The sequence below is a fragment of the Artibeus jamaicensis genome, unplaced genomic scaffold (assembly GCF_021234435.1).
Source record: "Artibeus jamaicensis isolate MK-2021 breed Jamaican fruit bat unplaced genomic scaffold, CSHL_Jam_final scaffold_537, whole genome shotgun sequence".
Lineage (NCBI taxonomy): Eukaryota > Metazoa > Chordata > Mammalia > Chiroptera > Phyllostomidae > Artibeus > Artibeus jamaicensis.
This window is the reverse complement of record NW_026522047.1, coordinates 39748761-39773223: the sequence shown is the minus strand read 5'-3', so window position 1 is coordinate 39773223 and position 24463 is coordinate 39748761. Positions and strand designations below refer to the sequence as shown.

At 49.4% G+C, this 24463-nt stretch overlaps 1 protein-coding gene and 1 long non-coding RNA gene across 4 annotated transcripts in view; one reads left to right on the top strand and one right to left on the bottom strand.

Moving 5' to 3' along the window:
- The window catches only part of DAZAP1 (DAZ associated protein 1), a 25310-nt gene extending 5329 nt beyond the window's left edge, over positions 1–19981 (top strand). The window contains exons 2-12 of one of the 3 annotated variants that reach the window (XM_037138237.2): positions 3308–3348; positions 4046–4212; positions 4510–4575; positions 7208–7315; positions 8575–8623; positions 11701–11783; positions 14256–14409; positions 15700–15729; positions 15847–15987; positions 16965–17141; positions 19028–19981. In XM_037138237.2, the coding sequence (XP_036994132.1) occupies positions 3308–3348; positions 4046–4212; positions 4510–4575; positions 7208–7315; positions 8575–8623; positions 11701–11783; positions 14256–14409; positions 15700–15729; positions 15847–15987; positions 16965–17141; positions 19028–19200 (1189 nt within the window). In that variant the 3' untranslated portion in view covers positions 19201–19981. Of the gene's footprint in view, positions 1–3307; positions 3349–4045; positions 4213–4509; positions 4576–7204; positions 7316–8574; positions 8624–11700; positions 11784–14255; positions 14410–15699; positions 15730–15846; positions 15988–16964; positions 17142–19027 lie in introns of those variants that run through there. The other 2 variants (XM_037138228.2, XM_053658361.1) reach the window with 2 other exon arrangements.
- LOC128626341 (uncharacterized) lies at positions 19855–24463 on the bottom strand. The gene is made up of 3 exons (XR_008390266.1): positions 24380–24463; positions 23536–23676; positions 19855–19945 (listed from the first exon to the last, which is right to left on the bottom strand). It is a non-coding gene; the product is annotated as an uncharacterized LOC128626341 (long non-coding RNA).

Here is a 24463-nt window from a genome sequence, read left to right as displayed (position 1 = left end):
CACTCAATCGACTGAGCCACGCCAGCCAGGGCTGCCATATTCTTTATCCAGCCAGATTCCCCGGGGGCTAATATTCTGCCCCATTCATTCATCCATGGGCCTGTTTTGTTATTGTTGTTGTTTTTAGCTCAAATCTAGTAAATAAAATGCAAATAATTACTGTTTAACAAGAGACATACTGAAAACAAGAACATAAGAAAGCTTATATAAAAGGATAATTGGTCTTCTGTTTCTGGCAATATTTGAGACTAGCTATTTAGCCTTGGCCCCGTGACTCGGTTAGAGCATCATTCTGTGAACCAGAAGGTGGCCTGTTGGGTTCCTGGTCAGGGCACATGCAGCACACACATAGCCTGGGGTTGGATCCCCGGTTGGGGTGTGTACGGGAGGCAATCAGTTGATGTTTCTTTCTCTCTCTCCCTTTTCTCTGAAATCAATAAATAAATTGAAAAAAAAATGAAAGACTAGATATTTAGATGAATCCTGCTGATATAAAATGCAGGACACAACATTATTTTAGAGAAGCATTTAAATGCATGGTTGAAGAACATGCGGGTACAATTCAAATACACAAAGCACAAGAAGAATGCTGCCACGAGCAAAAATCGGCGGAGAAGCCAATTTGCAGAATAATACTTGCAGAGACAGCAAGTACTGGAAATACCAGAGACTAAATAGAAAATATATTTTTAAAATACTTTATGGGAAAAATAAGATATGGAAAATATGAATAAATAAGAGACTATCAATGTTTTGTTTGAAGTAATACCAAGTGGAACTCTAGAAATAAAAATAAGTGAAAATAGAATTACATAGACACTAAGTTGAAAATCAGGTACAGCTGAAGAGATCATTGTAAACTAGGTAATACTTCTAAACTGTGCTGGGTCTTCAGTGAAGTTTTTGAGCAGAAGTGGTGCCCTCCTGCTGCTCTGTGTGGACCTGTTCGTGTGTTCCATTTTCTTTCTTTTTTTTCTTTTTTTTTTAAGATTTTATTTATTTATCTTTAGAGGGGAAGGGACGGAGAGAGGGAGAGAAACATCAATGTACGGTTGCCTTTCGTGCATCCCCTGCTGGGAACTGGCCTGCAGGGAACCAGCCCGCAACCCAGGCATGTGCCCTGACTGGGAATCAAACCGTGATTGTCTGGTTCCAGGCCCTCGCTAAATCCACTGAGCTACACCAGCCAGGGCCCGTGTGTTGCATTTTCAAAAAGGGAAGCATTCTCTTGAATGCACACAGTGCAGTGATAAAATTGGAATGCATAGTATCGATGCCATGTTATTATCCATCCACGGGGCAGATGCCAGTTCTGTCCATTGTGCAGGTGATGGTGTTTCTAGTTTTTTCCCTTTAATGCCTAATTTTGAAATTTAAGTAAGAGAAGGCTGGAGCCTGGACTGGTCCAGCGGGTTCTTCCTCTGTGGGTAGGCGGTGCAGGTTGATGTGCTCGGATGGGCAGCAGCTTTATTACTTTACTGTTTAGTGAACACAGTGCTAAACAGAGGCTGGTATTCTCTAAGGGAATTGAGGTTTGTTTTAATTTTGTTTTTGAGAATGCTTAAGATATCTTTTCCTGCACAAAGAAGCTCTTCCACACCAAACCCTTGGTTGTTCCTGTTCTAGACGACTGGGCAAATGGGCAGTTCCTCAGCAGTGCTAGCCAGCCTCTGACCCTTGTCATTAGAGTCCCTGTGCCCCTATTGGATGTGAGGCTTCAGGGGGTTGGGCGCACTGGGTGTGGCTGGGCCTGAGTCACAGCTTGCTCTGGGCATTGCCTGGACAGTCCTTGGAGAGTGGGACACAGACAGAAGAGGCTTCCTTGTCCCCTGCCCCACCCCCCCCTGCAATTGTTGGAAAGCAGGAGGCCTGCAACTCAGTTTTAAGTTAACTAGGCCTAAATGTGAGTCTTGCTGCTGCTTGGTCAGCATGTTCCCTGAAACCTCTTCTTACCTAGTTCCCTTCTAGGGCACTGGAAGAATAGCCATGGCTCAACACTTGTCCTGAGTCCCCTTACAGTCCTCTCCAACCAGGGACAGGAGGTGGCCTGTGTGTTGGTGTTGGCATTTTGAGGTTGGAAGTGGTGGGAAATTATTTCTCACACAGTAAGTTTAGATTGCCCTTCCTTAGAGAAGAGGCAGATTGGAATAAGCCTGATGACAGTCCTGCTGTCACAGGCATTTTGCCAGTGGTTGGTATACCAAGGCTTGAGTCACCAGATGGAGCAGAGGTGACAGTTGTGCCTGTTCCCTTGATGTTTCTGCCCTTGGGCAGAGAGCAAGGCTCTCTGTCTGGTGGTTCTCTTGATTGCTCAGGAGGTAGGACAGTGATAAGCTTTGCAGGGTCCTTGTGTCTCAGGGGGGGTACTGAGCCTGGGCCACCTGCCAGCATCTGAAGACCCACCAACTGGTGCCTCAGTCCAGCTCTGAGGGTGACAGTAGTAGTGTCCCCTTTTCCTGGGTGAAACAAATGGGATGGAGAACTGCCACCACTGCTGCTTGAACCCCCTCCGTCTACCTTCTCTGTCAGACCTTCTTCCAGGGCCGAGGGTGAGGCTGGTGAGCATTGTACCCTGTGGAAGCTAGAACAGCTGTAGCAACTTGGTTCACTCCAGGTCCAGCCAGTTTGAGGGTGGCATGAGAGGTGGGAAAGGCAGGGGCTGCCATGCCTCTTCATTGTGTAGAGTCCTCCCCTGGGGCCAGTAGGGGGACTCTGGGTTCTGGACCCACTGAAGGCAGACACAAGGCAGGTAGGCTGCAGGGATGACACAGGTTTCCTCCTGAATCATCTAGTGTGTCTGCTCAAAAGTACAGCCCAGGCCACCCTGGGGTGGGCAATGTGGGCTGGGCATCCAGTGCTGGGTCTGGAGCTCTGGGGACCTTTCCAGTGATTTGTGGGTCCTAGCTCAGGACCGTATGGTGGGTACCCGAGGCTTTGCCCTACAGTCCCTAACCTTGCTGTCATTCTGGTTTGTCACCTGTGTTCTCAGATCTTGATTGCAAATGAACAGTATTGCAAGAGTGGTAGGGTAGGGACTTGCTATGGTTGTAGTCTGTGTGCATGTACAATTCACTACGTTATAACACTCAACATGCCATGTTGGCAGGTCTCAGAATTATTTTTTGTGTCTGCAGCCAATGAGGCCAGGTGATAGCCAAGGCTATCCTGTGCCATTGCTATGACTGACAGTGTCAGCATGTTTGCGTGAACTCCTTTGGTGTGGATTACTGCCTTGGAAGGGGTCAGATGGGTGGTGTCTTTAATGCAAGAACCATTTGACCCTAAATGTTTTCTTGTTGAATTGCAGGAAGCTCTTCGTGGGCGGTCTTGACTGGAGCACCACCCAAGGTAGGTGCTGTGGCTGGGTGCCAGGCGCTGCAGGTGGACTGACCTTGGTTTTCAAGTTGTGTGAATTCATCTCTTGCTATTACCTTGGGCTTCTTTAATTCTTGATTGATTTATTGTCTTGATTTTGGGGATACAAGGGCATTTGATTGGGCATTGGTGGGGGCCAGAGGGAACTCAGTATTGGCTTTGAAATGGTTAAATTTGTCCTGATGTTTCACAGCAGAATTAGGCAATAAATTAGACTGTAGATTCCTAGCTCAAGACCAAGGTAGGTGCTGGAGGCAGGACGATTAACATGAAAAATGCGATGGCCAGGGCTTTGCCCAGCTGTCAGTGAGTTCAGACATAGCAGAAAGAAGCTTGTTGTCAAGTGGCCTTCAAAGTGGTGGTTCTGCATTTTCTTAATCTTTCTTGTACGCCTTCACCACAGCCATGCTTAGTTGCAGCCTTTCTAGTTTATATGGAGACGTGTTGTACCCATCGTGTGGAGTCCCCCATTCTTTCTCATGTGTCTCCTGCCCTTTACCCTCTTCCCCTGCCTCCCAAATTAGATGAGTTTGTTTAAAAGAGACTAGTTGCACAGTTTCCAGGTCAGACTGATGAACCCGGAGAGTGATGCACCTGCGCGTGTGTTTTCGTGCTGTGACGCTGTGCTTAACACTCTGGTGTGTGTGTTTCTGTCCCAATCTCTGAGCAGAGACTCTCCGCAGCTACTTCTCCCAGTATGGAGAGGTTGTGGACTGTGTGATCATGAAAGATAAGACAACCAACCAGTCTCGAGGCTTCGGGTTTGTCAAGTTTAAAGACCCCAACTGTGTGGGCACAGTGCTGGCCAGCAGACCACACACACTGGATGGGCGAAATGTAAGTGTCCAGCTGTCCCGAGCTCCCTGCCACTTTCTGTCATTTGACCTTCAGCTCTCTAGGTCTGAGCTTTTGTGGATGTTTTTGTGTTAAGACTATTTCCTGTGGCGGTGATCTAAAAGCATGATGTCTCTGTGTTTGGTCTGGAGGTCGGAGTAGGAAATGGATAGGGACAGGGTATGAATTGATTAGGGAGAGTGCTCATGTGTTGTGCTGCTGCCTGCTGTTGTTGATGCCTTCTTTTCTAGAAGAAAAGAGCTTCACATTCACCACTGGCTTGTTTGAAACTTTCTACAGATTGACCCAAAGCCATGCACACCTCGGGGGATGCAGCCAGAGAGGACGCGGCCAAAAGAAGGCTGGGTAAGGGACTGGGTGGGCGACCTTGTATGTTCAGCAGCCAATTTAAAGGATACGTGTGCCTTTGTTGTTGTTTTTCAATTACAGTTTACATTCAGTATTACTCAGTATTATTTTCAGTTGTACTGCATAGTATTTAGACAAACACGTGCCTTTGTTCTGGTGATTGTGCATGTTAAGATTAGGAGTAACAGAAGGTCTTCTCCTTTGACACTTGACCAGCTGAGAATTGCTCAGCTTTACTCAGTGCTGTAAAAATTTTTATCTTGTAGCCAAGAGGAAAAATTGTATTAGTCTAACTTAAAAAAAAAATGACAGCTCACACCCATTTACCATCTAGACCAGGAGTGTCCAACCTTTTGGTGTGTCTGAACCACACTGGAAGAAGAGTTATCTTGGGTCGCACATTAAATATGTCACAGCATGTAATCACAAAAAATCTCAATGTTTTAAGTAAATGTATGATTTTTGTTTTGGGCTGTATTCATAGCCATCCTGGGATGCATGCGGCCCATGGGTGGCAGGTTGGATGCCCCTGGTAGAACCTTAGGTTTTATCTGTCCCAAGTGCTCCCAGACTGCCCAAGAGGACCAAGAGCATCTTCTCCATTCAGTCCCTCACGCCTCTCTGCTTGGTGGCTTGGTCATCCTTGACTCTAAGGCTTCTACCACCCAGCTCTGTGGCTCTCCTCCAGACACGAACCTGGTCACTGGTCGCTGGAACAGCCAGTATGATGACTCCTGGGGGTTTCCCTGTGAGCTGTGTGTGGCCCTGGGTGCTGGGTCAGTTGGAGCAGACCTGTCCTCTTGTTGCTCCCTGCCCACACCTCCCCTTCTACCACCCCGTCATTTTCAGAGAAGACTGTCATCCAGAACGCTCCCATCCTTGCAGAAAGCCCTACTGAACGGAGCTGGGCTAGAGGCTGTTAAGAAGCTATAGTAGGCCCCTCCACATGTGACTGACTAATCACAGGTCTAGGTGGAGACTTGAGACCTGTATTTCTAGCAGGATCCCAGCTGCCGCTGGTAGACAGGGGCCTCAGACTCCTGAAATCATTTTTATTTTTCCAGCTTTCTATTAGGGAAGTTTTCAAGTTACAGAAAACTAGATTCATTAATTGTTACTATTTGCAAAGTTATCTGTATTAATATCTATCTCTGTCTGCATAGACCATTCCTAACCTCTGGAGTGTACATCTCCTAAAAGCATGGACCTCTCACAGAACCCCCATCCCCCCACAGCTAAAATGCCCGTGGTGACAGTCAGTGTCACCCCTGTCCACACCACCATACTCACATTCCTGGGATCATCTCACAGGCAACCTTCACAACTTTTCAGACTGAACTCCAAGCAGAGTTCAGATTCCATTTGGTTATTAACATCCTTTAGTCGTTTGGCAGCTTTATTAAGATAGAATACGCTTGGGCCATAACCTGCACACTAGAGGAAACCTTGCCCACCCTCAGAATTGCTAATCAGTAGCAGTTGGGACAGCCTGGCTGGTGTGGCTCAGTTGGAGTGTCATCCCATACACCAATAGGTTGTAGGTTTGATTCTTGGTCAGGGCACATACCTAGGTTGAGAGTTTGATCCCAAGTCATGGTGTGTACAGAAGGTAACCAGTCGATGTTTTTCTCTCATATAGGTGTTTCTCTCCCCCTTTCCCTCCCTCTCCTCTCTAAAAGCAATGAAAAAATGTCCTCCCATGAGGATTAAATAAAGTCTTTTTTTTTTTTTTAAAGGCAGTTGAGATAACTTAATCTTGAGCTCCTTGGGTAGAAAGAAGAAGGGGAATAGGAGTAGAGGGTGTGGGAGGGGCAGCATTGTAGAGCCAGGAGTTGAGTTTGGGGTCTACCCAGGGAGTTCAGGTGGGCCTGTTTCCTTCACGTGCGCCCCCCGTCCCCCCCAGTGACAAGCTGGGCTCAAGCATTTTCCTCCAAGGTAGGTGCAAGGTCATTCCACAGATAGTAGGATCAGAGTCAGGGGTAGTGAAAGACAAATGATGGAGTGACTCTCTTTAGTTATTAGAACTTTCCATCATCATTGTCGGTCACCAGCTTGAAAAAAACAGACTCATCAGTAGTTTTAATCATGGAGTCCCCCTTGTGTCTTCCTTGTGCTCCTGAAATGCTTAGTTTCACAGTGTAGAGCTTTAGGTTATGTAGCTGTCATGGTTCAGAATAATTGAACATAGTACTGAGTTTTTATATATTTTTTATTTATTTATTTTTAGAAGGGACGGGAAGGAGAAAGTGGGAGAGAAACATCAGCGTGTGGTTGTTTCTCATGTGTCCTCCACTGGGGACCTGTCCTGCAACCCAGGCATGTACTCTGACTGGGAATCGAACCAGCGACCCTTTGCTTTACAGGCCCGTGCTCAATCCACTGAGCTACACCAGCCAGGGCTGTAGTCTGTTTTTAAAAGCACTTGAAAAACAGTGGTGCCACAGTGCTGGATCTTGTCTCCTTGGGTGTCTGGGAAAATTCTGTTCTTGGTTCTCTTTGAATTCACTGAACTTTCAGAGTGTTCTGTAGCTTAATGTCTCTGAAACCTATGCAGTCACTCAAAATCCTGGGGAGCATGCTGAGGGATCCACACATGGACTAACCCATCTTTTCCTTCTTGACACAGCAGAAAGGATCCAGGAGCGATAACAGTAAATCAAATAAGATATTTGTCGGTGGAATTCCTCACAATTGTGGTGAGACAGAGCTCAGGGAATACTTCAAGAAATTTGGAGTGGTGAGTTCTTCCCTCACCGCCAGCACCCAGGCAGCAACTGCTCAACTCAGCCTAGTTGAGACAGGCATGGTGGAGCCCTATGTCCTGGGGAAGCTCAGCCTGGCAGCACTGTCCTCTTGCCTCACATCCCCCCAGAACAGAATAACCAGAACCCCATCCTTTCCCTTCATGGCCATTTCCCATCCTGAGAGTAGTCATGACTTTCAGGCAGATGTAAAACTCTACAGGCTGGTACCCAGGAGGCCTTCTGGTTGATTGTGAGGCATTAGGGAGTGTTGCTGAGAAGCCAGCCTGCTATCTTTCAATAGCAGTAGGGGGTGTTCCAGATCAGGTTCACCTGGGACTTTGGGTTACCTCTTCCTGCCCAGGACCCCAGGCAAGGTACCCTCCCCTGGTAGCTGCAGCTGAGGATGGGGCCTGGCGTGATAGGGGACTTTTAGAGCAGAGACTATTCCGAGGTCCTTGTACAAGTAGCAGGACCTCACTGTAGGGGGGGGGGGGGGCTTGGCCCAAGCCCATTGCTCCCTCTGGAAGCTCTTCATTGCTATTTAGGCTGCCAGGCTTCATAAGAGATGTTTGGCCCTGTGTCCTGCTCAGTGTTTCCTCTGTGACATAGACCTCCTGAGGGTGGTCCTGTTTTCTACAAGAGGATAAAATCCTTTAGAATCTCCTGGGGGGGTTGGAGTTAATCAGGGCCATACAGGGAACTCAGTTGTCATGGGGCTAGCAGAGGAAAAGACAGGGATAGGGTGCCAGCCTTGGTGGAGTTGTCGCATAGGCCTTCTCAGGCTTCTGTTGCTCAAATGCCCTGTTAACAGTGTGGCCCTGCCTGCTCTGTCTGTGTCATGTTTGTCAGGTGGCACCTGATTGTTTAGTGGTTGGGACCCGGGTTTAGGAGTGCCAGAGTACACGATAAGGTCCTCACTCGGTGAATGGGGCGGTGGGTGATGGGCAGTGAGGGCCAAGTCAGCAGGACAGTGGGAGCACTGACCCACCAGTGCTCTGGGTCATTCCATCCTGGCATAGTGAATGGGAGGGTTACCCCATGGTTCTCCTATCATCTCCCCTGTGGAATGGTGGCCTGCGCTCCTCGTCCCATGTATTGGACAGCATACCCTGGAAGGCCAGCTTTTTGCCTCAGGACCTACCCCAGACTAGAGACTTCCCAGCAGGCATTTGGCTTGAGACTTCTGTCATAGCCAGAGATGCTCATGCAAGCTGTGGCACCCAGATCCTCAAATGGCTGTTTTCTTTTGCAGGTCACAGAAGTGGTCATGATCTACGATGCAGAAAAGCAGAGGCCTCGAGGTAAAAGAGATGGAGCTTGTTCTTCTTGACCTTTCCCCTCAGATGGCAAACTATCTCACAATTAGGTGGTGGTTGTAGTGAGAAAAGGGTGATTTGGAGACAAATGATTAAAACAAAGACTCTTCCTGTGCAGCCCCCAGCTTGTCTGTGCTTCCCAAGGTCAGACATTACTGTCTTTTTTTTTTTTTTTTGGCTCATTCTTTTAAAGTTTTTTACAACTTGACATGAATTTGAACATGGTGTCTGTTCTTCAGTGTGCACTGAAAGACTTGTGTCCTTCTCCATTGTGAACTCTTTAGTTACAACTGTCTCCTGCCTTCAGCTCACACCAGTATAGTCCACCTCCTGCGTTCAGCTCACACCAGTGTAGGCAGAAGTCTCATTTCATGTCGTCAGGCCAGATCTGCTGCAGCTCAGCTTGAACGTGGAGTTTCCTTTATCCATCTCATGCTTTTTTCTTGTTTTTCTCCTCAGTCAGTGGGGCTGGTGGGAGGAGGGGCACGTCCCTACCTGGGTTCCCTGAGCAGCCCTCCCTTGCACGTCTGGCCTGGGCCAGCCGGCACCCAACCTCCATGCCCTTTTGGGTTTGGAGGGGGTTTGTTTTATTTTTGTTTTGTTTTGTGACTGCTGCTGTTTGTTCCTGCCCATCTGTTTTGGTTCATCAGCCGCTTTGGGCCCGGCCGGGAGCTGATCTGCTGGTCCGGGCCTTGCAGCCCTTGCCCTGCGGAGACCCCTAGAGCGCTGGGCTGCCGCCCGCAGCATGCGCCCGCCATGCTGGAGAATAGTTTGCCATTTGAACTTCCATCCTCTTACTCCATGATTAAGTAATGTCTCCTCCCTTCATGTCGATTAAGCTGTTAAGTCATAGTCTTAATATTAATGTAGACGTACATGCTTAGTGACATATTAAGTGTTTCATAATAAATATAGTAATGTTAAGTAAGTTGTTTTCCTTTCTCTCTGTGAATTTTTGTGATTAACGATCTCTCTTTAGATTTCTCTTCTCCAGGTGTTAAATTATATCACACAGGTACAGGCCATCCTGCAGTCAGAGGAGGGAGCGGGCTTTGCTCCAGTGGGGTGTAAACGAAGTTTCAGTGTGTTTCTGTGCCGCTTCCTCAGTGGTGATGTCGCCTCTTGACACAGACGCATCCCTAGACGTCCCGCCCCAGGCTCCTTACCCACGAGTCACCGCCTCTTGTGCCCTAATGGACCTCGCGAGCCCTGTGGTTTCAGATACTCCTGCACTCTGAGAAAATGTGACCTTGTAATATGTGTGTTCATCACCTATGCTGTATTTCACTATTGCCTCCGATCTTGTGAAGCCTCAAGATGTGGGGATCCTGAGGGCTGCTCTTAGATTTTCCAGGTTGGGCCCCTGCCCCCCCACTCCCAGGCCACCTGTGGTTTTCACCCTGGGCCTGGTATTGGGGGTGCAGGCAGGACAGACTGGTGGGGAGAGCATTTTGGGCTTGACCCTTGGGCCCACATTTCCCTGTGGCGCACATCGTCCTCAGCCATCTGGCTCTGTAGGTCCCTGAGAGTCTCCATGATTCCCCATGAGCACTAGGCAAGCACAGGGCAGGAGCGCCACCCAGAGCAGCAGTTGGTCAGCCAGGTGTCCCAGAAACAGCTCCTTACTACCTTACCTTCCAAAAGCTTTCGCTAAGTCTTTGCATCATCTCATACTCCTCCAGTCTGTTTAAGACAGTGTCCCTCTCCTGGAGGTTCCTTGTGTATCTGCTGGATTGTCAGCCCTGACCTCTGGCCCACTCAGCTCCGTTTCTGCCTTTGCTCACCTCATTCTTTTCTCCTTATCCCCATCCACCCCAGCTTTGTCTCCTCTCCTGTTTTGCTGTCATGGTTCTATTTCTTTTCTCAAAACCATATGTAGATTCTTGTGTGCGTGCATGTGGGGAGGGAACACTACCAAAGAGGGCTCCTGCATCCCAGCTGTCCCTCCCTGCTAGTCTTGTCACCCAGCTTTGTGAGCTGCCTTCTGTGTTTCTTCGTCCATCATGGTTTTCCTGTGATCTTGCCAGGTGGTCTCAAGGATGGCCGCGCTACCCACGCAGCACAGGCCTGCCCCTGGCTCTGTGACTCTGCGACAGAACACTGTCCTCCCCACCCCCACAGTGCTTATCTTCAGCCCCTTCTTGCTGCTGGTCCTTCCCCTCACCCATCTTTTGTTCTTCAGGGTCTCCTGGCAGCTGTCTGCCAGGTGTCCTTTTGTGCTCAGAGCCGATGGGCCCTGGAAGCAAGGGCATAGACTGAGGACCAGACACGCCACGTTAGCCGGGTGGTCGCGCTCACCCAGACCAACCAAACTTCGTTTATACTGCCACTTCCTTGTGTTTGGAAAATGCTAAATTACTTTCTCTTTGAAATTCTCTTTGATGACATGGTGCCTCTTGCTCTTGCTGCTGACAGCAGAGTTGACCTGCTGGAACCCGCTGTGGCCTGTATCTTTGTGTATTTTGTTATGTAGATATGTGCAGATAGATACTGTATACATATGTATGTGACTTTGACAGGACTCCTTGGGCTTACCCAACGGTGTTGGATAAGCCTAGTGAGGCACTAACTGTGGTAGAGACCATACTGTTAACGCCTAAGACAATATATGGCTGCTGTCAGCACTAGCTACAAAGCAAATTGCAAGCCGAGGGGGAGAACCCTGGGTTTCAGTGGAGCAACAGTGCGCCCACAGCACCCTCGACCGAGGCAGGGCACTGGACTACTCCCTGCCTGCACTTGTCTTCCACAGAATATTCTAGCACCAACACGGCACACCCTGCCATGTTTCATGGCCCTCGCTGTTGGGCTGTCCGGGCTGCTACTCCCTAAGAGATGCCCCGGCTGTTCCAAAGTGTCCAAGCGGAACCCCAGCTCAAGCTGGGCCCAGGCGTCTGGCGGTCCCCCACCTCAGTCACTGGCCGGGTAGGCCCACAACCCCCTCCCTCACTTGCTTTGCTGAAGCCCTGGGTTGATCCTTCGGCCCGTCCCTAATACTGTTCATCATCCTGTTTTGTGTCACAACACCCTGCTACCTTGATTCACTCTTCGTCGTTGGCTAGGTTTTGGATTTATTACTTTCGAGGACGAACAATCAGTGGACCAGGCTGTCAACATGCATTTTCACGACATCATGGGCAAAAAAGTGTGTAGTTGTAGTTTTATTTTACCTTAAGACCAAACCAAGTCTCAGGCAACTGAGGGATGTCACTGGAAACGGAAATTCCTTCACAGAAAAGATCTGGGCAAGAGGTACTGGGGCCTTCTGCTGTTGGGTGGGACCTGGACCTCCGGTGATGGGTTGTGTGGCGGGCGTCCAGTGACATCACAGGTTGCCTCAGGCTTGGTTCCAGTGACCACTCCTTCAGATGTCTGTACTGTATTCCAATTGTTCCATCCAACCTGCGATGGGCAGCCAACCTTTGAGAATAGGTTTCTTATAAAACTGAAAGAAATGTAAACATCCTGAAGGATTGGTTGTTTTAATTGGGTCACTTACTGTGAAATTCCAGTACCAACCACATGCTCTCGATAGTACTTAACTCCATGCAGTCAAGTGACCTCTGGTTGTTTTATCTTCATACTGTGTTGCCACCACGGAGGTAACTTTCAGAAAGTGGCCCTTAACTCCTCGTTTGCCCGGGCCCGTAGAGCTTTTGGAGAAGTTAAAGGTAAAATGAGTAACTGGTAGAAATTCTGCTGTGTGGGATTTCTTACAGTTAGAAAAGTCTTTGGGGTCCACGTCTTGGCAGGGTCCCTGTTTGGGTCCTCGTAAAGCCTGCTCGGTGCACCCCGGTGGCAGTCCCTGTTGGTTTGTGTTCCCAGTTGCTCCTCGTTTGGTTCAGCATGCCCAGCCCTTCTGATTGAGGCACGGGAGGGAGCATGGCACCGGGGCCTGCTCAGGCAGCAGGCCCTAGCCTGCTCTCTTATGTTTATCAACAGGACAGGAGTTCATACTTGCCAGAGGCTCAGGTTTCCATGAACACTTAATACCACTTGAACCCAGCTAAGTGGGAGACACACACCTTATTCTAACATTCACTGAAGCTCCCAGTTTAAAATCAGCATGAGGACTTCAAGGAAGCATACCAGTTAAGAACACGAGGTCAAAGGAGCCTCCCTCTCAGTAGTTGAAGGACCTGTAACATTTAAAACTTGGAAGGAGTGTGGTTCTCCTGCCCCCACTCTGGTTGCTGATCCCGGCTCTGTGAGGTAGAGGGTGTCTGAGTCTGGCCCGCTCAGAGCTGATGCTGAGGGGCCTTCTCATGCTCATGGGAGGCTGGCTGCTGTCACAAGACCTTTATTGATCCCTGCCATTTCTTCAGTGGGGATTTCCCATCATGACAGGCATGGGGCCCGCTTGTAATTAAAACTGGAGCAGAGTGACTACACCTGAGCTCCCATAGGAAGAGTAAAGGAAGTTTTAATTACAAGCGCTGCTTTGCTTTGTAAGCAGGAGCCAAATTCCCTTGAGAGTGTGTTAAGACTCATTAATTCGAGCTCTTCAGAACTCCCTTGATCCTGCTGTCCTGTTGCCTTCAGCTAAGGGGCACTCTGTTCCCATCCACGGAGCAGCCATGGGGCATCAGGAAGGGGGGGTTTTGTGCCTCTTTGGTCAGGCAGCACTGACGGAATTCTGACACTTGATGGTGAATTAGCTCACCAGGCTGAGACCCCAAGGGTGAGTGTATGGATTCACCGTGTCTCTTATTAAAATTTATCATAAAAACAAGAAAGTCCAGGATTCTCAGAGGCTGGGACAACCTTGGAATTGGGGCATCTTTTTGTCATGGGGGCAACAACAGTGTAAGTGGGGCAAGCACCACCTCCTGTTGTGCCAGTCCCTCCCCTGGCTGTGGCTCCTGACACGTCCAGAGAGGAAGGGTCCTGGGCTGCTGACCCAACACAGTATGAAGATTGCTTACTGATCCAAATGTCTATTTTATTGCATGTTTGTTTACTTTTTGTTAGATGTAACGTAAGGCTCTTTATCACATCCATTCCCTCTGACATTATTTTGAGTTAATTGAGATTCTTTAAGCGTTAGCCTGGGGAAGGTAAGTCTTTATCTTCCTTTAGACATTTTAAATTAAAAACCTAAGTAAACCAACTGTGTTTCTCAGGTATGAGCTGAAGGCGCAGGCAGGGTGGGTGGGCTCCGGAGAGGTCCCCTACCATCGGGGTGCAGCCACGGGGCTGGCTCCTGCCACTCCCAGGGAGGTCTGTGACAGGGCTGCTGTTATTGGAATGGTCCTGGTCTCTGTCCTGGGTTGATGAGGCTATTGAAGTTGGGTGCTACCATTTTAACTTGACTGGGAGACCCTTGTCACGCATAAAATGCTCAAGGGCCCCTGCTCTGCAGCACATAGGGCTTACTTAGCATGTCACAGTCACATTTGTTGTACCTGAGAAACATTTTTTTTAAATATAATGATTAAAACAGAAAAAAACTTTTTAAAGAAGAAAGCTACTGGCCTAAATAAAGTTTTATAGTTAAGTATTTAGTTTTAAGTTGTAATAAGATGCTAAGTGTAGTCGTAAGTTACCTGAGGGTGTATCTGAAGGGAAGGGGCCTGGGATCCGCGCATCCTCCTGAACCAGACCTTGGTTTGTCTAGGTGGAGGTTAAAAGGGCTGAGCCTCGTGACAGCAAAAGCCAAGCACCCGGCCAGCCAGGGGCCAGCCAGTGGGGGAGCCGAGTCGTGCCCAGTGCTGCCAATGGCTGGGCAGGCCAGCCCCCACCCACGTGGCAACAAGGATATGGCCCACAAGGTAAGGCTTCAGCCCAGCCACCATACCCCCTCCAGTAGATTTTGCGCAGAGGTGGGGCTCCCTACTCAGCCAGTTCCTCTTTGTCACCAGGTCCACCTTAAGGGCGGAATGGCTCTTTGTGGTATACGTGGATCCTGGCTAAGTCCCTGTTTAGTGTTTGGGCCAGCAGGGCTACAGTGAGCATCCCTGCCCTTGCAGGTCAGGCATCATGAGATGCTTCATGTCCTACAACCCTTTCTCTTTTCTAGGGCAGGGCTTCCAGAGATAGGTCAGGAGAACCCTCCCAGCTGGTAGACTTTGATCACAGGCTTCTGGGTGATGTGGGGCTTTTGCCTGGCTGAAAGGAGAGTCCTACCTCTCAGGCCCTTTGGGTCTGTCCCTGTTCCCCAGGCTGACATCAGCTGGACTGTCAAGTCCTCTGTGTAGGGTCCGCAGAGTGGTTAGAGATACCTAAGCCAGCTGGTGGGTGGGCCCTGAGACAGAATTTGGGAGCCTCCACCCTCATTGGAAACCCAAGGAAGTGGCAACATCTAGAGAGAGGCAAAAGGAGGCCAGGTGGGTCTGTCTGCAGCCAGGCACCTGACACCTGCGGTTTCACAGAGCTGTCTACACAGCTTGAGACTTTATCCCTGCTCTCTCCAGAGCTGTCTCTCTTAAAACCTGCATTTTATTACAAAATAGAACAGTTCTGGTAAACTGTTTACTGATTCCAGACACTCATCCACCAGCAGGTGAAGGACCTATGCTTGGCCAGCAGCCTGGCCTGAGATCCCACATGTGTACCTGAGTCCCTGGCCCTAATCTGTGGGTATCCCCTCCATCCTTTTTTTTGTTTTTTTTAAGTCCTCACCTGAGGTTATGCTCATTGTTGATTCTAGAGAGAGAAGGGGGTGGGGGGAGAGATTGATCTATCTGCCTCTGGAATATGCCCCAACTGGGGGTCAAACCCGCAAACTTTGTATGTGAGATGATGCTCCAGCTGAGCCACCTGGCCAGGGCTCCTCTTCATCCTTTTTGACTGTTCTGTTGAAGAGCCAGGGCCCTTTGACCTGATGACTTTTCTTGGGATCTTTCCCTGTGGGAGAGGACATGGACAGCAATACTCAGCATTCTTAAGATCACAGGACATGTCCCTCAGGACTGCTACATCTTCCCTGTGTCCAGTGGGGCTCTAGGAGGGTCCCGCCAGCATGGCAGTCATGCTCCTGGGGTGAGAGGGTAGGCTCAGCCCCCAGTTGGTGACATTGGGCTGACACAGCACCAATCCCCATCTTTTGTTTTCTGGTTTAGGAATGTGGGTGCCAGCAGGACAGGCAATTGGTAAGTCTTTGTTTGGGAAACAGGAGGTGACAGTCCAAAGTGCGGTGGGCCTGGGTCTCGATAATTGGGGACTACATGTGCCATACTCTCTCTCTCGACCTGTGTCCTGTGTTCCAGGTGGCTATGGACCCCCGCCTGCAGGAAGAGGAGCTCCCCCGCCACCCCCGCCATTTACGTCTTACATTGTGTCCACCCCTCCTGGAGGGTTCCCCCCTCCACAAGGCTTCCCACAGGGCTATGGGGCACCCCCGCAATTCAGTAAGTCCTTGGGCCATGGAAAGCCTTTGTTGCATACCTTTTATAGACTGCCTTTTGTTTACTTAGGGGGTGCAGCCTGTCACAGTTCCTCTGCATGGAGGAAAGGGGCAGGTCGGCCTTGTGGACTTGTACATTTGTTGGCTTTGGCCCCCTTATGGGCTGACGCCATGGGCTCTGCAGGACTTTTCACAGCACAGAGACCTCACTCTTTCTCGTGGTTATCTCTTGGAACGGGTCTCTGGACCTGATCTTTGTGGTTCAAGATTGAGGGAGCTTCAGGTCTCAATTAATTTTTCTCTGTGCTTTGCTTTGTGGTTAAAGATCTGGTGGTTGAACAGCCAACTCGCCAGGAAGGTTAGGGCTCTCCTCCTGCCCCAGCACCTTTAGAACAAAACAGTGCATCTGTGTGCTGAGATCTGGGTTCCTCACTAAAGGGGAACCCCTCACCTAAACCAGAATGGCCACATGTCATTCTACCAGCATAAAGGGTCCTATACAGGCTTTTTCCTATTAAGTTCTTGGGATCTGGGTATGTCACTTTTGGGGCAGCATTGTGGACCAGGACTGGGCAGTTCAGTTCCTTGGCCTAGAGCAAGGCCATATAATGACCTTGTGGCTTTTTACAGAAAAGGTCTGCTCTCGTGTCCTAGATGAAGTCTATTTCTAACAAGATGAGAGAGCGATAGAAACAATATCTGCAGTCTGAGGACAGCACACGAGTTGGGTGTGACTTTTGTCTTCTCAAAGTACATGGATTGTGCTGTGTTGGGTGGTTGACTTCTGTCCTATTAACATTCCCAAGCAGTGACTTCCACTTAAATTACTAGCCACCTCCCTGTGTCCCACCTGTCCACAGTTTTCATGTTGGTCTCTTAACCCTTGTCCTCGGGGCCTGGCTGCTCACACATTTCAGCTGGAAATCTGAAGGTTCCTATGGGTGAGCATGGTGTTTGTCTTTCTGTCCTGTTTGTTTGCAGGTTTCGGCTACGGGCCTCCACCTCCACCGCCGGATCAGTTTGCACCTCCAGGGGTCCCCCCTCCACCTGCCACTCCAGGGGCAGCACCTCTGGCCTTCCCGCCACCTCCATCTCAGGCTGCCCCAGACATGAACAAGCCCCCAACGGCACAGCCAGACTTCCCCTATAGTCAGTACGGTGAGTGGCTGTGCCTCCTGCCTTCATCTCTCACAGGTGGATTTCCTGCCATTATTCCCAGGTCGGGTGATCCGAGTTGCGGGGAGTGGTTGGAGAGTTCGTGTAATGCAGGATCAAGCAAGTGTCATGAGAGATTTAAGTTGCTTGGGTTTTTGCCAGGGCACTAGTCATAGAAAAGCATGGATTGTGCAGCAGTTGTCCCTGGGCCTGTGGGTTTGGGAACCTGAGGCCTTGGCTGGGCCCCCAGAAGGATGGTGTGAGGGAGGCTGTGATTGCTCTTGGGCCAAGGGCATCCCTGGCAGGCTCGTCTTATGGATGCCTTGAATATCCAAGTACAGAGCATAGGCAAGAGTGTTGGCTGGGTGGTCTCAGCTCTGGTCTGGGACAGGTATTGGCTTTGGCGTTGGCTTCGTGCTTCACTTTAGGGGCTGGTCATGGAGTAGGTGCTTCTGAGTCGGGTCTGCAAGGTGACGGCTGAGTGGGGGAGCTTGTGTGAGGACAGAGTGTAGCCTAGGGTCTCTCCACACTGGGTTCAGTTCCTTGCCAGTTGCTAGGTGCCAGGGCCTCCAGGGTTCCTGCGAGAGTTTTGAGCCCCTCATTTCCCACTTCATGGCATGAATTGTGGGTCACCCAAGACTGCAGTGTCTGTGAGTCAGGCCACTCTTACCCTCCAGTGCAGTCTCACCAGCTGACCAGATGCTCCCCAGCACCCCTGCATTGCACTCTTCTTCCCTTCGGGGCCTTGCAGGGCTGCAGTCACTGAGCGCATGGGTTCTCGACCCTGACGAGCAGGACGTGTTGGCGGCAGACGTGTGAGCGGCCCTGGGTGGGGGTGTACCTGATCTCGAGAGTGTCTTCTCCCTACACCCTGGGGTAGTCACCCTGGTCTCGTCTCTCGCCAGGCCTGGGTACCTATTCTCAAGACCCTGCGGGCTTCGGGCCCATACTTTGTTTACACTCTTATGGTCAGGCTGAGCAGTGATATGGCCTAGGTAGGTAGCGCCTCCTCATGCACGGTCCTCACCTGCCTGCACCCGGGCACTGGACGTCACCTCCTCTGCCATCCCGGGTGGGGTGGACTCATGCTGCCCTCTGGGACATGGCCCAGGAGCTCTGCCTCCAAGTGTGCTCCCGATGGGAATCTGGGGGCCCTGGGATGGCCGTCATCCAAAATGTGTGGTCCGGGTGGGCAGAGAGCAAAGGTAGTACTGTCCCTTCTTCCAGAAGTGCCTTCGTTTCCTCCAAGGTCAGTGGTGCAGAGTCAGGGTCCTGTTTAGTGTAGGGACCTGCCCCACCCAGATGGGCTCTGCAGGTGTGGCCAACTTGAGTCACTGAAGCCTCATGCTCAGTATGCAGGTCCTGCCCACCCCGCTACCACTCAGTGTTTCCCAGTGCTATGGAAGCCTTGACTCAAGGGAGTCGAGGCTGGAGGGAGGACTGGCTGGAATCGGGTGCATTTGGGAGGGAGGGAGGGAGGTTAGGGTAGATCAGATGTTTCCTTAAATCCTAAAAGCTGTGCCTGAGCCCACCCTGCATGGTCCTCAAGAACAGACTTTCTAGGAGCCTGAGGTCCACAGAACTGAGCCGGGTGATGTGTGTCTCCAAGCCCAAAGGTCTCTTCTGACCCTCAGCTCTGCCACCAGGGCCCCCACCCTGAGTCTGGGGACAAGTGGAAACTGACCAAGAGCAGAGAGGATAGACTATGGGTCCATGAGGTCTCTCCGACTTTTCTTTCCATGCAGAGACAGGGTCCTGCTGGGGTTTCAAGGTGGGCTTTTCTCGAGACAATTACTCCTGGAGGCCCAGTGACACCAGGCAGGAGTGGGACCCTGGGTCCTTTTGGTGGCACTGGCTCCCTGGCCACTCACTGTGCTCTTTCCCCACAGGTTATGGACAGGACTTGGCCGGCTTTGGGCAGGGCTTCTCAGACCCCAGCCAGCAGCCCCCCTCCTATGGGGGCCCCTCAGTGCCAGGTTCTGGGGGCCCCCCTGCCGGTGGAAGTGGCTTTGGACGAGGTCAGAACCACAACGTGCAAGGATTCCACCCCTACCGACGCTAGCTGGCTGGCGCCACGCAGATGGCTAGATGGCTGAGACCCAGGATTCAAAACTTGTGAACTCGTGACAATCACAAAACTTGGCAGAAAAAATTGAGATTCAACCTTGGGGGGAGGGGCAGATGTGAGGCTCTTGGAGGCGGCTGTGGGTGTCTGGACTGGAGTTTTTAAATACATTTCTTTCTCTAACCCATCAGCACAATAAAAAAAAGTCACTGGTTCAACAACAGGGTTAAAAAAATGTCTTCAGCTTTAATTCAAAATTTCAGGTTTCTTTTTCTTCCTTTTTTTTTTTTGAAATTATTTTCCTGAGCCTTTTGTTTTACCGTATATTGTAAACTTTTATGTTAAAGAAAAAAATATACATTTACAAATTGTGAGATTTTTAAGAGAAATTTTCTACAGTGTATACTGGCTTATTTTTTAATTTAAAACAGGGTTTCTGTCGGCACTGGTGGAAGTGAGGGGTGTTTTTGGTCCCCGTACTCCTGGCTTTGAGGGTTGGGACTCATTGGTCCAGAAACTCTGGAGCTTAAAGAAGTAATCTACTGAGCGTGTTTTGTTTTTGTTTATTCCTTGCTTTTGTTGATTGATCTGCCTGGCGGTGTCTGCAAGTGTGCCATGGGTGCCATACCGCCTGGCTCAGCTGGCAGCCACCCCGCGTCCAACTGCATACAGGACCAGGAGGCCTTGTCAGCCCACTTCCTGCGCATGTGGCTTCAGGGCATCCCCACTGACCAGTTTGACCCTGGTTTGAATAAAGAGAAGTGCGTTTGGATTAGAACCCACGTTGTGTCATTTGTTCCCTCCCTGCCAGGGCAGAGCCCCTGCCCATGGAAGGACCTGTGCCTACTCTGGCTCCTCCATGGTCTTGCAGCTACTTGTGGCCTACTTGACTGTGGGGCCTGGACCCTACCTCAGTGGGTCTGGGGGTCTTGGGGTTCTGGTGGATATGGGTTTTAGGGTGGTCGGGTAGAGGCCTGGTGAGAGCTGCAGAGCCAGTACGAGAGGCCTGGGTTCTAGGGTTCATGGCTACTCACTGTGTGTCAAGGAAAAGGCAACCAGACAGATCTGGCTGGGGATTGATTGACCAGGCCTCCCCAGTCCCTGTGGGAATGGCACCTGGATTGTGGCCTTGGGCAGCCTGCTTACCTTTGCACAAACTAGGCTATTGATTTTTAGTGATGTTGCATTGGGTCATCCAGTCAGGGCCTTGGGATGAAGCATGGTGGCTGGGACACTTAGAGCCCTAGAGGTAGGGCTGGACCAGGCAGTAGGGCAGCTTGCTCCCAGCCTTTAGGCTCAAGTCCACCTGGAGAGGAGTAGGGAGTCGGGGATAGGAGGCAAAAGGAAAGAAGGGGCCCTGGAGCCAGGAATGTGGAATGGGATCTGACACCCCATAAGGGCTGCTGCCCCTTCCTTTTGGACACACATGGGCCTGGCTTGCAAAACCCTTCTATTGTCTTGACTGCCCCCCACCCCAGATGTCCAGGGCTTCTGGACATTCAGTTAAGCCCCTATTTGCCCCCCTGAGAAGGGAGGTGAGTTAGAGCTTGCATGCAGGCTGAAGCTAGCCTGGCCTCTCTCCATAAGGTGGGAGTAGTAGGGATAAGCTTCTGGGTCCCAGGAGTCAGGCCCCTGGGAAACAATTGTGACTAATTATTCTAGTGTATGTGTCTATAGCCACTGTGACCAGTCACCACAAAATGGCTTAAAACATGTTTAGCCCTGGCTGGTATGCAAACCAAAGCTTTACCTGTTTGATTCCCCAGCAGGGCACGTGTCTGGGTTGTGGGCCAGGTCCCCAGAAGTGGCAACCACACATTGATGTTTCCCTCTCTCTAAAAATAAAATCTTTTTTTTTTAAAATAAATAAAGTCTTTAAAAAACATTTATTCTCTTACATTCCTGAATCTGACATGGTCTCGGGGTTAAAATCCACAGGGATGTCGTTGGTGACTGTTATTTTGTAGTTTTAATGATCACAATCAAGATTTTAAAACATGGCCCTGGCTGGTGTAGCTCAGTGGATTGAGCACAGGCCTGTGAAGCAAAGGGTGGCTGGTTCGATTCCCAGTCAGGGCACATGCCTGGGTTGCAGGCCAGGTCCCCAGTAGGAGACACATGAGAGGCAACCACACATTGATGTTTCTTTCCCACTCTTTCTCCTTCCCTTCCCCTCTCTCTAAAAATAAATTTAAAATATATCTTTAAAAAAAAAAAGGTTTTAAAACATGTCCTGGCCAGGTAGCTAAGTTGGTTAGAGCATCATCCTGGTAGGGCAAGGTTGTGGGTTTCATCCCCAGTAAGGACTCATACAAAATCAACCAATTTATATCAGTAAGTGGAACAACAAATCGACTCCCCTGTGTTCTCTTTTTCTCTAAAATCAAAAAATTTTCTAAAGAATTAAAATGTTCTTAAAACATAAACTGATTTGTCCAAAATGAACTCAGTACCTTTAATGTGCCAGGATTGAGATAAAACTAATGAAGAAAACAGCCATACCCCCAAATTCCCAGAACTCAGCCCAGGCAAATTTCCTCATGATCTCCAGAGGGCCTCTGGATGGCCCTTCCCTTTTCCTTCTGGAGCTGCTGCCACCCAGGTTTACAGAAAATGCAGGAGGAGCAGGCTCACACCATGGTATCAGAGTTAAATCTTAGCTCCTTTCGCTAGTGAAATTAATTGGCAAAATTAAGGTCCCTGGCAAAGGGCATCATGCAAACAGATTTCCAGACAGCCAGGACTCTCAATAACATGTATTACCTTTCACATCCTAAAGAACATATCCTTTGACTCCAAACAGTTTACTCCCTTAGGGACAGAGAGGGTAGCCCCTCCTTTGAGTGGAATTTAATTGGCTCTTTCCCTAGGATTGTGAAAATGGTTGAGATTCTGAACTTCCTTTCCTCCAGGCCTACCCAGCTCCCCACAGTCACTGGTGTCAGCCAAACCCTAGCCAACAAGCTGGACTGAAGGCCAGGAGGGAACTGAGGGCTCAATCGGTGACACTGGTTTCTCTTGCTTTAAGAGTACCCAGGTCATCCCTACCCCAGGACCTTTGCACACATGCTCCCTCTTCCAGGAAAGTGCCTTCCCAGCAGGGCTGGTTGCCTCTTCGATGAATTCACATTAGTATTACCAATATGCTTGGGCTGTGCTCTGCCATTTCACTTTGTTTTCTATGTCATAGTGTTTTTTTGTCTTTAATGCCTCTCTTAGTTCTTTCTTTTACAGTCGACTGTTTTCTAGTGTAGCATTTTTATCCTCTTTAATGACTTTATAAATTGTATTTGGGGTAATTTTCTTAGAGGATCCTCTAAGAGCTTACTATATACATGTTCGGTTGGATTTTTAAGTATATTCTTTTTATAAATTGTTCCACTCATCACTCATTTATGCATTCTTTCTTTTCTTTTAAGAGGGGAGTGGTAGGGAAGGGAGAAAGAAATACCATCAGTACGGCACAGGAACATTGATCAATTGCCTCTTGTACTCACCCTGACTGGGGACCAAACCCACAACCTATGTATGTGCCCTGACCTAGAATCAAACCAGTAACATTTTGCTTTGGAGGCTAATGCTCAACCAACTGAGTCACACTGGTCACGGCTGGTTGATTCTCAATTCATGTATGTGCCTGACTAAGGATTGAACCCACAACCTTGGTGTATCGGGTTGATTCTCTAACAAACTGAGCTACCAGCCAGGGCTGGGTTTTTTTTTGTTTGCTTGTTTGTTTGTTTAGATTTTTTTTTTTTAATCTTTAGAGGGGAAGGGAAGGAGAGGAGGAGAAACACCAATGTATGGTTGCCTTTCGTGCGTCCCCTGCTGGAAACTGGCCTGCAGGGAACCAGCCTGCAACCCAGGCACGTGCCCTGACTGGGAATCAAACCTCGATTGTCTGGTTTGCAGGCCCGCGCTCAATCCACTGAGCTACACCAGCCAGGGCTCAGGGCTGGTTTTTTACTGTAGCAACATACACATAAATTTGCTATGTGTAACCATTTTTCAGTGCACAGCTCCATGCCATTACATACATTCACATTGTTGTGCAATCATTCCCATCGTCCATCTCCAGGACTTTTTCAAACTGAAACTCTGTCCCCATTAAACACTAACTTTTCACCCTTTTTCCCCAGCCCTGGCTCCCACCATTCTGCTTTCTGTCTCTATGAATTTGACTCCTCTAGGGGCCTCCTATGAGTGGAATCACACAGTATTTGTCACTGAGTGTGTCTTCAAGGTTCATCCATGTAGTAAATGTCAGAGTGTCCTTTCTTTTTAAGGCCAAATAGGGTATTCCAGTGTGTGGATGCACCACATTTTGCTTACATTCATCCGTTGATGGACACTTGGGTTGCTTCCACTTCTTAGCCATTGTGAATCATGGTGCTCTAAACATGGGTGTGCAGATCTGGTCGAGTAACTGCTTTCAATTGTTTGGGGTACACACAGAAGTGGGATTGCTTGGTCCTTTGGTACCATATACATATAGAAAGGAGAAAGATGGACAGAAACATCAATGTGCGAGAGATACATTGATCAATTGCTTCTCACACGCCCCCATCTGGGGACCTGGCCCACAACTCTGGCATGTACCCTGACTGGGAACGGAACCAGCAACTTTTCGGTTGGCAGGCTGGCACTCAATTCCCTGAGCCACACCAGCCAGGGCCCATATGCATCTTAATATACCAGAATCACCTTCAGATGGGTAATAACTTAATTCCAGTGAATACAGAAACAGTACTCCTATATAGCTTAGTGCCTTGTTCCTTTTTTTGCTGTTACTGTTATATTTATTACATCAACGTATGTTACAGACCTGGCAGTGCATTGTTATATACTTGTTACTTAAATAATTTCGTCAGTTCAAGGCTGGCTGGTTCTTATCAGGGATGCCTTTTTCTGACTATCTGTTAGAAGCTAGTGTCCCACCCTTCCTGGCTCTGATAACTACATCAGAGTTCCTTACAGGGACTGCCTCTCACTCCAACAACAGCTCTATCAGGGAACGTTGGACCCGAACTAGACAGCGCTGACTGCCAACAGTAGGTGCTCCATAAACACTTGTTAGGTTGGGTTCCATTAATGGAGATCGCAAGCATGAACATGATGTTTGGAAGGGGTAGTGACATTTAGAAAAGGGCCCTAAACTCCAGGCGCCCGGCCTCACCCTGGGGGTTGGCGTCCAATCCCAGCAAAAGCAAAGGTCTCCAGCCTGCCGTTTTTGTCCTCGCAGCGTGAGCTCTACCCCCCG